This window comes from Hyaena hyaena, unplaced genomic scaffold (assembly GCF_003009895.1).
Source record: "Hyaena hyaena isolate Hyena2069 unplaced genomic scaffold, ASM300989v1 scaffold_53, whole genome shotgun sequence".
Taxonomy (NCBI): Eukaryota; Metazoa; Chordata; class Mammalia; order Carnivora; family Hyaenidae; genus Hyaena; species Hyaena hyaena.
This window is the reverse complement of record NW_024080686.1, coordinates 1,642,429-1,656,260: the sequence shown is the minus strand read 5'-3', so window position 1 is coordinate 1,656,260 and position 13,832 is coordinate 1,642,429. Positions and strand designations below refer to the sequence as shown.

At 43.3% G+C, this 13,832-nt stretch overlaps 1 protein-coding gene across 1 annotated transcript in view; it reads right to left on the bottom strand.

Moving 5' to 3' along the window:
• Nucleotides 1–8,366, bottom strand: part of TAF1B (TATA-box binding protein associated factor, RNA polymerase I subunit B) — a 65,323-nt gene extending 56,957 nt beyond the window's left edge. The window contains exons 1-3 of the mRNA XM_039231080.1: nucleotides 8,292–8,366; nucleotides 6,597–6,695; nucleotides 2,525–2,612 (exon numbers count right to left, since the gene is read on the bottom strand). Of these exons, the coding sequence (XP_039087011.1) occupies nucleotides 2,525–2,612; nucleotides 6,597–6,695; nucleotides 8,292–8,309 (205 nt within the window). The 5' untranslated portion in view covers nucleotides 8,310–8,366. The remainder of the gene's footprint in view (nucleotides 1–2,524; nucleotides 2,613–6,596; nucleotides 6,696–8,291) is intronic.
• Nucleotides 8,367–13,832: the final 5,466 nt, after the last annotated feature.

The window sequence follows — 13,832 nt, the reverse complement described above, 5'->3', positions numbered from 1 at the left end:
TGGCTCAGTCGGTTAAGCGTCCAACTTCGGCTCAGGTAATCACCTCATAGTTCGTGCGTTGGAGCCCCGCATCGGGCTCTGTGCTGACAGCTCAGAGCCTGGAGCTGCTTCAGATTCTGGGTCTCCCTCTCTCTCTCTGCCCCGCCCCTCCCCCTCGCTCTGTCTCTGTCTCTCAGAAATAAATTAAAAAAAAAAAAAAATTAAAATACATTATTTTCTTTAATCCTCAAAATAACCCAAAGAGATTGCGAAGAAATCTGCCTCCACTGCAGACAGAGCAACATGTTTAAATAGAACTACCAGTTAGAGAAAATATTAAAATCTGTTAAGACCCCAACGTTTTGCTCCTTCCTGCTGCACAATGTTACAACTCTCTGGGAAACATGGTATCGGCACCTCGGACACGTGGCTTATGAAATCTGTTGCTAGGACTCCAAGCCCCCCTCCTCGCAGAGTGTCACAGCACTCCTACTCCGCGTCCTGCTGACTAACCCAATTTCTGGAAACGGTCCTGGGTTGTATATGAGTAAGAAAGAAAGCCTCTAATTTTGATGCGTTCTGAAGCTGAGGGAGTTTAAGCTCTTTAAGCTGAATACGTGTGCACTCTCCTTGCAGAATGCCATTCTTACAAAATGGTAAAGTCATATTTAAATTTTTTCTGAGTTCCTATTTTATATAACAAATAGTGTTACCATTCTCACTGTATGGATGAAGAAACTATGTAGGGTCAAAAAAGTTGAATATAAGACACGTGACATCTAATTTGAAGCATCTAAATCTCTTTCAGCAACTTAAGTTTAAACTATACATACTTTTTTAAAGCAGGCTTCATGCCCAGCGTAGAGCTCACTGTGGGGCTTGAATTCACGACCCTGAGATCAAGCCCTGACTGAGATCCAGAGTCGGACCCTTAACCTACTGAGCCACCCAGACACCCCTAAACTATACATTTTATCTACTTAAGTAAAATCCAAATTAATCAAGTTTTACTCTAATAAAATTTAATTAAAATTAATCAGCTTTTAGCCTAATAAAAAGTCACCATTAAGGGTAAAACAGAAACACAAGTCAGCATTTAGGCATTCTCTCTGTTATCCATCTAAGAATATCAATGTATTTCATATAGCTATTGCACTACGTTTGTATATCTATATTTCATGCGTGTATATCCTTAAAGCTACCTCACGTGCAAGACTCCAGTTATAACTAGCCTGGTTTCAAACTGGAGGATGTGGCCCCGGGTAGTCACAGAAATAAAAAGCAGCAGACTTGGGGACCCCGGGTGGCTCAGTCGGTCAAGGGTCTTGACTGTTGATTTCGGCTCAGGTCATGATCTCACAGTTCATGGGATTTAGCCACCTATCAGGCTCTGCTCTGACAGTGTGGAGCCTGCTTGGGATTCTCTCTCTCCCTCTCTCTGCACCTCCCCTGCTCGCAAGTGCACACACTCACACTCTCATGGTCTCAAAATAAATAAATACATTTTGAAAAATAAAAACATCAGATTTTACCTCAGATTCTTCTCAGTAATATACTCATTGGATTAATGAAATAAATTACCTTTCTTTTTTTTTTTTAAATGTTTTATTTATTTCTGAGAGAGAGAGAAAGAGAGACAGAGAGAGAGACAGTATAAGCAGAGGAGGGTCAGAGAGAGAGGGAGACACAGAATCCGAAACAGGGTCCAGGCTCTAGACTGGCTGTCAGCACAGAGCCCGACGCAGGGCTCGAACCCGCGAACCGTGAGATCAGGACCTGAGCCAAAGTCGGACGTTTAACCGACTGAGCCACCCAGGCACCCCGTAGATTACCTTTCAAAGCACGCCCATGCTGAGATTATTTTAAGGAAAATAATTTTCCTATTTTAAAGGGGTATGTTCAAAATTCAGGGTGAGAAATGGATTTCCAAAAGATGAACATCATGTTTAACTCACCTATCCTGACAATTTCATAGTTGAGTCATTTCAGAAAATAAGCATTTTTCTTTAAAAGCACAGAATATCGGGGCGCCTGGGTGGCTTAGTCGGTTAAGCGTCCGACTTTTGCTTAGGTCATGATCTCGCGGTTTGTGGGTTCGAGCCCCGCGTCAGGCTCTGTGCTGACTGACAGCTCAGAGCCTGGAGCCTGTTTCAGTCTGTGACTCCCTTTCTCTCTGACCCTCCCCTGCTCACACTGTCTCTCTCTCTCTCCTAGAAATAAATAAAACATTTAAAAAAATTAAAAAAAAAATAAAAAAAAAATAAAAGCACAGAATATCATATTCATATAGGCACGAACATAAGAAGAAGAAATATACTCCATTATTACTTTTTGCATGATAGTTGCTCCACTGGAAAGACAACTCATGACAATAAGCAGGATAAAAACAGGATATGCTTTAAGACATTTACTTCCAATTTTACCATCAACAATTACCCACCTTTAATTCCACCTTGGAAGACCTATTTACAACTCTGGCAACTTGTCTAGAATCCATTTAAAATTCCACCCCACATCTCTAAGCACACATGAAGAAAAGGCTTACCAAGTTTTCTTTTTCTTTTAAGTCCCCGGCTGATGGCTTGTATTTTAGTATTAGGAATAGCCCCAGTGTTGATGACTTCCTTTGATTTCTGCAGGAAACAGACAGAATATGAAAAAGAAAGATGGTTTTAGATCTCCCTAAATGTATTTCCAAGCATCCCTGGGAAGCATAATGAATCAAACTGTGAGTGCCAGGACCAAGGACAGTAACATTTGGGGAAAATTATATCAACTGTAACATTCTGGTTAACCTTCATGTTGGTTTTTCATTCAAGATTTTTTACTACTTAAAACAGTACCTGGAACACAATAAACAATAAATAAAAGTCTGTCAAATTAATAACCTTTTATTTTAAATCACTTTCTAATTTTTTTCAAACAAAACCTAAAGTTAAAGTCAAACTTGTTCCCTTTTTTTCCATCCAAGCATACTCTGGAATTAAGAGAGCTGTATTTATTGTAACCAGCAAAGCCTAAACTACACACAGATTCGTTTCATCCTGCTTTTCTATGTATTTGAATAATACAGCTTTCACTTCTGAAACTATAAAAGTACTACTTTTTATTTTTAATCAAACATACAGAATTTTAGCATGACTAAATGGTGATTTTAACTCATCCCACAGTCTTCAACTCGAAGTGCTCTCACGGGCTGGTACCTAAGATTCTGCCTTTCTCATAATCAAAATATAAAAGAAGTAAGTCTTTTTTTTTTCTTTCTATTTTTGAGAGAGAGGGACAGAGAGAGAGAAAGAGCAGGGGAAGGGCAGAGAGAGAAGGAGACACAGGATCTGAATGAAGCAGCCTCCAGGCTCTGAGCTGTCAGCACAGAGCCTGATGTGGGGCTCAAACCCAAGAACTGTGAGATCATGACATGAGCTGAAGTTGGATGCTTAACGGACTGAGCCACCCAGGCGCCCCAAGAATTAAGTCTTAATGATGGAAGAAAGGTGAAGATTTTTAACCAACAGGCAACATTTATATATTTCTCTAAACTTAGAGATTGGAATGAAATTTATCGGCAGCCTTCACTAAGAGTAATAGAAACACCCTTAACAATAGGATTTGGGAAATGCATTTCCTGTAGTCAGAGAAACCACATTCAAAGCAATTTTAGTGGACTGGGTTGGCCACACTAAAAACAACGATCCATCAGAATACATCCCAAAGCAGTTACCCTACAAACACAGGTACAACTTGTAAGGAGTAGGCAGGGAGGAGTGCCTGGGTCACTAAGTCAGTTAAAGGTAAGCGTCTGACTTCCGCTCAGGTCAGGGTCTCATGGGTTGGTGTGTTTGAGCTGAGCCCCACGTCAGGCTCTGTGCTGACAGCTCAGAACCTGGAGCTCCTTCGGATTTGTGTTGACCTCTCTCTCTGCCCCTCCCCTCCTCTTAAAAATAAACAAACATTAAAAAAATTAAAAAAACAAAAGGAGTAGGCGGAGGGGGGAGAGGGAAGGCTTAAAATCTGGAGAAAAAGCTAAATATCTAAAGCCAGATCGGTAATTATTTAGATTATTAAACGGTTATATTGTGGGATATTTTTGCAGGCAATAAACATGTCCACAAAGTGTTTAGAATAACATGGGAAAACATTTAAGACAGAAGATTCAAAAGAGCTCGCCCATATCCCCTTTCCCTTCCACACGTAGAAAAAAAGAATCTAAATGGAAGTGATTAAAATGTTGTAGACTGAGATTACTGGTGATTTTAGCTTTCATCTTCATAATTTCTAAATGTTCTACAATAAATCTGATGTTATAATCATAAAAATCTGTTAAGCTCACACGATTCTAGCCTACACCTTTATTAAATACCCATGAAACACCTGCAAGAGTATCTGTGGCCTAAACTGGCCAGAGTTAAGACCTAAAATACACCAAGGTGACATTCTCATTCCTTTACCAATTCCGAAGGCTTTTTTCCCCCAGATTATAGAGAGTATCTAGAGCTTGAGAATTATAAGCAGGGTAAGCTGGAGGGCAATGAAGGTGGAGAAAAACAGGAAAAGTTGCACCATGACCTCTACTCTGCATTGGTGTGATGATGTCTCATCGGCCATTCTCCATCCACTTGATATATCAACTAGATATCAACATTGCCACTCTTCCACACCACACTCCAGACAGCACTGGTCATGTCCCATTCTATGTGAAGAACATGTCTGCAGTGTCACAAAGCCAAGAATAAGCACTGACGCTGTGTGACACACGGCTCTGCCTATCATATGGAAGGCACTGAGTTAGGTTCTCAGCCTATACGCAGATGTTGCCCATCTTCAAGAATGCTACGTTCCTGGGGCGGCCGTGCTGACACCTCAGAGCCTGGAGCCTGCTTTGGATTCTGTGTCTCCCTCCCTCTCTGCTCTTCCCCACTCATGCTCTATCTCTCTCTCAAAATTAAACATTAAAAAAAACAATTTTTTTTTAAAGAATGCTACATTCTTGACGAATTACTCTACACAGGTTGCCTTTCAAATGTGGAACCAGGCGGTGTGGTGGTATTGGGATCTTTCAGGTTAAAGTGATTACAGTAGGTTTTATCAGACAGAATCAAATAGGAATGTTATTAAAGGCAGAAATAAAAGAGGCAATTAGTTAATGTAGTTTAATTTCTACAAAAATAATATGCTGACTTCATCTGCTAATGACGAACTGTCCAATTAGACGCAATCTTCCTTCGCCGAGTTGACATTTGCACGGCCACTGCAAAAACAACAGTGAGTAAAACTGCCAGCGCCTTACACGCACCCAAGCAGAGTATCACACTGCATCTAAAGTGAGAGCTGATGCATGTACATACGCGTATGCACATATGTGTAACTACACGTAGAGACACACATGCAAACACCTTCACGAAACCACCACCACAACCAAGATAATAGCACACATCCACCCCTCCCAAGTTTCACCAAGCTGGCATTTTCTTTAATATTCTGTGTGACTCAAATGGGAAGCAGGCATCAGAACTTCAGCTGCACACTGAAAACAATGATTGCTTCCAGGAAAGCTCTTGGGTGAGCTACAAGGTAAATTAGCCGCTTTCCTCAAGAGAAAAGAAAAAATGCTTTTAGTTGTTTTATATATTTTGCCCAAGTTTTTAGTTGTTTAATGTAGGAAGATAAATCCAGTCCCTGTTACTCCATCTTGGCCAAAAGCAGAAGTCTACACAGTTACTTTTCTTTGTCTCAAATTTGCCTTCCTTAAGTCTATATGGTGAAGGTAATATTTGCTCCTTCCTGGCTCTGGGGACTTGGAGCAAATGCTTTTCCAGAGAGGAGTCCTGCCGTATTTAGCCTGTCCAGTAGCAGACCGCCCACACCTTCGATACTTGTGTCACGATGCCCTGTAACTAGAACAGGACATAGCACTCACAGTGTGAAGAGGCCTCACCGACCAACGTTACACAAGACAGTATGACAATCTCTAGTGTAAGAGGCAGGTGCGATGGGTAAAAGGAACACGGGAGTCAGAACACTCAGGTTCACGTCCTGGCTCAACACCTTAGGCCTGTGTAACTTTGGCACATTCACTCAACTCATGAGCGCTCCTCACCCCATCAGTGGGCAGGCAGCATGGTATACCTCACAGGTGGACATTAGGAGAAAATGAAATAATGGATATGAAAAGCACTTTGTAAATCTGGAAGGTACTGTACAAAGACAAAATGATAATGAAGCATATTTTCAATATTCCCAATATTCTCACTCTGACATTCCATCATCCAAACCTCTAAACTACAACACATTAAAAACTCTTACAGAGGTATTAACTCATAAGACGAAATGCATCACCTTGTAAGTACAATGTTAATGCTTTTCCCTTACACGACACAGTCTGAATCATGGCATCATTTGTAAATGCGGCCCAACATCGTTTCAAAAACCCATCCTAAATCTGATCTGCACGTTCCTTAACTCATGTGGAAGCGCGTGAAGTCTGCTTTCACTCTTGGAATCTACACGCTGCAGGAGGGACAAAGATAAATCAATTACTCGGGAACTACATCACGTAACAGGCTAAAGCTGCACTTTCAAAACACTGGCAAATGCAATAAAAGATGCTTGTTACTTACTTCTGTGACGCTGTGGCAAGAAGTGCAGTAATATTTGCCTTCATCCGTAAGACCCCAAGAGACAGCGGCACACTGAGTGCATCTTTCTTTGAACTCTTTCTATAGGAGCAGATAGAAAAGGGGTTACTATCAAATCATATTCACCACATTACATTTCTATAAGAAAGTTCCCTGGGGCTCAGTCAGGGCACCTGGGTGGCTCAGTCGGTTAACATCCGACTTTGGCTCAGTTATGATTTTGGCTCAGGTCATGATCTCACCGTTTGTGGGTTTGAGCCCTGTGTCAGGCTCTGTGCTGACAGCTAAGCCTGGAGCCTGCTTTGGATTCTGTGTCTCCCTCTTTCTCTGGCCCTTCCCAACTCAGGCTCTGTCTCCCTCTCTCAAAAATAAAATAAACATTAAAAAAAAAAAGATGGTTCCCTGGATTTTACCCTATATTTTTTAAATATCATAGAAAATAAACAATATATCAGAGAGATTGTCTATAAGGAGCAGTTCAGTCTTTTGAATAGTTTGAAAATTACTAGAATTAATTTATTTCTAAAAGTTTCTAAAATTCTAAAAATTTCTTTTGATTAGCTTGAGAATTATTGAAATCACATTATTTTTAAAAGTTTCTAAAATGTGCAGTGGGTGAGGGAGGAAAAAAGAAGAAAAGGCGATGGGGTAAAATGGAAAAAAAAAAAAAGATGAGCAAACAGAACTCCTTGAAAGTGCTGTGAGGAATAAAGATGACAAGATTTAAGAAAAGACTTTAAAAACGGAAACAGCAGACCATTTGCAATGTCCTTCGTGATACTAGAAACAGACAACAAGAGAACCAGATTTTTATTGTGGCGGTTTCACGTTTCGATGTATTCATTCAGCAATATAAGGAGCAATAACACAGGATTCCTACTCACAGCAAATACAGGTTAATGGTGAGTTATAATTCTTAATTCCATTAACCTGGCACTTACAGACGTTAACCATCCATCATCCCAGAACCATTAACTGAGCATATAACGACGAAGCCCCTCTATCGCCGTGGCGCTTCCGTCCATGCATACGCTGGCACTACATTACCGATCCGCAACGTTTAGGTCTTTGACCTTGTCGTTGATCTAGTTACCGAATACTCCTTCAAAAGGGTCAAAGAATGCAGCATTTTATGTAGTGTGTTAGAAATGAACGCCGGGTTTATCTCCACAGGTTGGTAAAGTTTGCAATGACCCCGTATTGAGAAGCAGCGTTACCTCGGGGCGGCCCGACCCCGAATTTGGCATCCCCCAACCGAGACGGCGGCCAGGATTCCCAGAGAGCCAGGCGGGGGCTACCGGGGAGCCGGCGGGTCCCAACCCCGACCCTCCCACGCCCGCCCCGCCGTCAAAGGGAACCCGCGGGTGGCGCTGCCGACGCGGGATGCGCCACGTGGGTGGCCACCCTCATAAGCCCCCCCAAGTTCAGCCTCCTCTGGAAACACACCCCTGCGGCTAACGCCCCGCCCTCCCGTCACCCGCAACCTCCGGGGGCCAGACACGCCAGCCGCGCCCCCGGCCCGCCGGCCCCCTCCCTCTCCCCGCCCCGCAGCCGTGCGGCCGCCCTCCCCCGGCCAGCGGCCACCTCCACGGCCGCTTGGCGTCCTCCAGCCGCTTCTCTCCGCCTCACTCCCCTCCCGCCCTGCCGTCGCGCCCCGAGGGCGCCGGGCTCCCTCACCGCCTCCTCCAGGTCCATCACGACGGCGCCGCGGGGCCCGTTACCCGGGCAGTGAGGGCAACTTCCGGGAGCGCCGGGCGGAGCCGGCCGGGCGGAAACCCAGACCGCGGCTTTGGATTCCGGGCGCCCGGGGCTGCGGGGACGGAGGCCCCGCGAGCCCCGCAGCCCCCTCCCGGGCTGCAGCCCTTTCCTCGTCGGCGGAACCGGAGCCGACCTGGCAGAAACTGGGCGGACTGAGTGCCGCCCCGCTCGTTGCAGAACCGTCTTCCTGCTGCGCGCTGCGAGCGAGGCGGTGGGCGGCGGGCCCCTGTCCCCAGCGCGGACTGCGAGCCTCCCGGTTCTCCGCTCCGCCCTGGCCTTTTACTGGCACCGGAGAGGCCAGGGGTTCTGGAGGGAAGTCCTGGGTTTAATCACCGTTTTCTGTTTCCTGTGCCTCAGTTTCCTCCTCTATAAGCGTTCCTTCTAAGCGTTAGTATTTTTTTTTTAATGTTTTATTTATTTTTGAGAGAGAGAGAGAGAGAGCACGAGCAGGGGAGGGGCAGAGAGAGAAGGAGACACAGAATCCGAAGCAGCTCCAGGCTCTGAGCTGTCAGCACAGAGCCCGACGCGGGGCTCGAACCCACGAACCGCGAGATCATGACCTGAGCCGAAGTCGGATGCTTAACCGACGGAGCCACCCAAGCACCCCTATTAAGTATTAGTATTAAGCAAGGATTTTATTTAGAAGCTATTGGAGGAGGGAATCTAACTTCTGTTTGACAGATCAGTCTGACCCTTGTGGGGAGAAGACACTGATGGGGCAAAGGTAGAAGTTGAGAGGCAAGTCAGGAGAGTCTTAAAATAATCCAGACAAGAGTCAATGGTAGCGTGAACCGGGTAAAAGCAGTGGAGATAGTGAGAAGTACAAAAATCCTGGAATTAACAGATTTTGAAGGCAGAGCCGTAAGGATAGCTTGAAGGTCAGGAAGTGGGTGGTAAGAGGAAGAAAAGAGTCGAGGACGACTGCGAGACGTCTGACCTGCCCTGAAAGGATGAGTTATCATCTCCTGAGTAGGGGCAGCCTGTGGGTGGAACAGTAGGAGTCCAGTAGAAGAGCAACCCGGAATTTGATTCTAGACCTATTTAGTTAGAGATGTTGGTAAGATATCCAGGTAGGATGAGAAGGCAATTTGCTATTGGGGGTCTAGCATTGACAGGCTAATCCTGGACTGGAGATACACACTTGGCACTTCTGTCTGTCTAGATAGTATTTAAAGTCATAAGGCCAGATGAGATAACCAAGCGAGTGGCTCTTTATTCACTCACTCCTTATTTGTCAGTTCGCTTATTTCACAAGGTTATTAAACACCCACTCGCTGCCCGGCACTGTGCCAGCAATTGGGAAATGAGAGATAAACAAGACAGACTCCCTGCCTTCAAGGGACGCCCAGTCCAGTGGAGCAGTCAGTCTCGTTATTTTCTCATGGCCCTAGACAAATGTTCCGTCCGGTTGTGTCACCCAGGTCATTTGCTGGACTTGGCTCTGTGCGACTTCAGATACTTTCTGAAAAGTCTTACCTATCATTACAGCATTAAGGGCTGTCGTATGCATAGCTAGATCATAAACCTTTTTTATTTTCTAGATCAGCCCTGATTTCAAATGTTGAACTAGTAGAATAAGGGGCAGTACTGGATGCTCAACTAAATAGTTAATGTATTGAACTAAAATATGAGATCAGGAATCTTTTTGTTTATTGCCATATATCCAGGGCCTAGCACAGTACTCAGCTCGTAGGATGTGATCAATAAATATTTGTTGAATGGATGAATGACTTTGTAAGATTTTCACGTATATGCAAAATAGTTTAAACAGATGACCTATCTTGATTTGAGTCTTTGGGCATGTGCTTGCACAGAAATGAGTCGCAGATTTTTCCAGCCATTCCTTAACAGAAATTGAGTGTTTTGAGCAAAGTCAGCCCTTTGGAAGACGTTTTCTTAGACTGTAAGAGTTAACAGAGTGTTTGAACAGAGAAGCTTTAGAGTGAAGCACTTAAAACTCGGGTTCAGGAGCCCTTTTGGCCTGTTAGATTGGCACAGATAATTTTTGTGTAATGGAAATGATCAAGTGGTAGAAGTGCTCAGTGAGATGGACGTCATGCTGTGGAGCAATAATGATGTAACCCCAAGAAGAGGAAACAGGGAAATGAGAATAGACATAATAAACCTTTAAAGCAACTGAGAAGTCTCTGGGCCAAGATTTGATTGAACACCTTGATGGAGGGTATAAACACATCTAAAGAAAGAATGTGTACATCAGAAAGAAATACACTTAGCCCTTCTAGCCTGATAAAGGTGGATCTAAATCTTCACCAGGACCCCAGCTCTGCTATTATGCGGATGCCGCTACTGTACCCGGATTCCGCATGAGTGACAGCCACAGAACCCAACGCTAGCCACTACTCGATTCTGCCAATAACTCTAAGCCAAGACATTTGAAATTTTGATGAGATGGACAAATTCCTAGAAAAATACAAGTCGCCAAAGTATATATAAAAGAAATAGAAAATCTGAACAATTCTATATTTATTCAAGAAATAGATACACTGTATAAATTAAAAACCTCACAAAGAAAATCCCAATCTCAAATGAGTTAAAGGTAGTAAATTCTACCAAATGTTTAAGAAGAAAATAGTAGGGGTGCCTGGGAGGCTCGATCTGTTAAGTATCCGACTCTTGATTTAAGCTCAGGTCATGATTGTGAGTTTGAGTCCCACACGGGGCTCCTCATTGATGCTGCAGAGCATATTTGAGATCCTCTCTCTCCCTCTCTCTCTCTCTCTCTCTCTCTCTCTCTCTCTCTCTTCCTCTCTCTGTCCCCTGCATGCACTCTCTCTTTCTCTCTCTCTAAATAAATAAGGTTTAAAGAAAAAAGAAACAGGACTCATCTTACACAGACTCTTCCAAATAACGGGAAAAGCACATCTTATGAGGCTAGCATAACTTTGACAGCAAAACATGCCAAGAGTATTTGAAAAAAAGTAAAAATTAAACTCCATTCTCTCTCAGAAACGTAGATGTAAAAATTCCAAACAAAATACTAGCAAACTGAATGCAAGTCCTTTGTTATTTTGAGCAATATATATAAATAGGTTAATCAATGAAAACCAAGTGGAGTTTTTCCTAGGAATGTAAAGTTGATTTAAATTAGAAAATACATAAGTCAAACAGTAGTGCAGGAATAGACCGAAAGATCAATGGAACAGAACAGAAAGCCCAGAAACTGACAAAAAGATAACATGTAAGATAACCTGATTTACAAGAAAGATGCTACTGAAATCCAGCGTGGAAAGCATAGTTTTTCAGTAAAAACTATGATCAGTTGGACATTCATAAGAAAAATACTGACCCCCTTCATCACACCATATACAAAAATTAATTTGAAGTGGATCATAGCACCACGTGTAATGATTAAATCCATAGAGCTTCTTGGAAAAAATCGGAAAACTTTCTGACTTGAGATGGATTTGCTAAAGAGCATGACCCTAAAAGCACTATCCATTAAACAAAAGATTGTTAGGTTAGACTTCATTAAAATTAAAATTCAGTTCATCATTGTAAAAAAAAAAAAATTTCAGTTCATCAAAAGACATTGTTAAGGCCCACCAGAGACTGAAAAAAGGTGTTCTCAGTGAATGAATTCAACAAAAGGCTTATATCTACAACAAATAAATGACTACTAATCAGTAAAAAAAAATATATAACCCAATTAAAAAATAGGCAAAAGACTTTCACAACAATTTCACGATAGTTAAAAGATCAATAAGTATGTGAAACAGTGCTCAACATCATGATTCCTTAGAAAAATGCAAATTAGGATCACAGTGACCTACTGTATCCACTGAGATGAATAAAGTTAGAAACAGTATCGAGGCTTCACAAAAACCGGGATAAACTGGCTTCTTCTCCATTGCTGATGGGAGTATAAATTGGCGGCAATATTTTGGGAAATTGGCTGGAAGTAATGCTAAATATATGCTAATTGCTGAACAATTAGCAATTCCAGGGGCACCTCGGTGGCTAGGTCGTTAAGCTTCCAACCTGGGCTCAGATCATGATCTCGGTCGGGCTCTGCTGACAGCTCAGAGCCTGGAGCCTGCTTCGGATTCTGTGTCTCCCTCTCTCTCTGCTCCTACCCTGCTTTCACTCTGTCTCTTTCTTTCTCAAAAATAAACGTTAAGAAAGTTAAAAAAAAAAAAAAGGCTCAGCAATTCCACTCTTAGATATATACCATGAGAAATTCATGCATATATTCATCAAAAGATATATACAAGTATTTTCATCAAGCATTCTTTATAATAGCCCCAAATCATAAGCAACTAAATGTCCACCAAGCGGAGAATCGATAACAAATTGTGACGTCATTGGACCGTGGAATACTACACAGCAATAAGAAAGAATGAATACTTGCTACCACAACAACGTGGATGAATCTCACAAAATAATGATGTGCAGAAGAAGACTGTGGTGGATTTCAGATGGACTTTAGTCCTTTGCCACTCTTCCCAATTAAAGATGAGGTCTAGCTCCCCACTCCTTGAATCGGCAGTGGTCTCCTGGCCAGCTCTGAGCAATCGAGTACTGAGTCAATGACGCTGTATAAATTCCAAGCCATGTCTGTGCAGCTTTTGCTTTACCTCAAATGCGCTTTCCTGAAAGCCAGCGGCTGTGGCAAAAAGTCCAGCTCACTTGAGACACCCACGCTGTGAGGAAGCCCCAGTGAGCCACGTGTAGTGGAGAATCTGCACAGAGGACTGAGGTGTCAGACATGTGAGTGAAGCCTTCTTGGATCTCCCAGGGTAGCCGGGGTCATTACCTATACACAGTGCCCCTCCGGCCCCACCCCATGCCAGGTGGAACAGAAAACCACCCAGCCAAGTCCTGCCCAAATTCCTGACTGATAGAACCCTGAATCAACAAAAATGGTTAATTTTTTAAGCCAGTAAATTCTAAGGTAGTTTGTTACACAGTAATAGATCAGCTACAGAAATTGGTACTCGAAATAGAATGTTATGTAACAAAACCCTAAAACACATGTCCAAATCTAATCCTCTTCAAATGCCTCCTCCTCCAGACAGCAACCTATCAGAAAATAATTTTGAGGGGCACCTGGGTGGCTCAGTCGGTTAAACATCTGACTTGATTTTGGCTCAGGCCATGATCTCACGGTTCATGGGATTGAGCCCTACGTTGGGCTCTCTGCTGGCAGCACAGAGCCTGCTTGGGATTCTCTCTCCCTCCCTCTCCCTCTGCCCCTCCACCCTGCTTGAACTCTCTCTCAAAATAAATAAATCACCGGGGTGCCTGGGTGGCTTAGTTGGTTAAGCGTCCGACTTCAGCTCAGGTCATGATCTCGCGGTTCGTGGGTTCGGGCCCCGCGTTGGGCTCTGTGCTGACTGTCAGCTCAGAGCCTGGAGCCTGTTTCAGTCTGTGACTCCCTCTCTCTCTGAGCCTCCCCTGCTCACGCTGTCTCTCTCTCTCTCTCTCCTAGAAATAAAATAA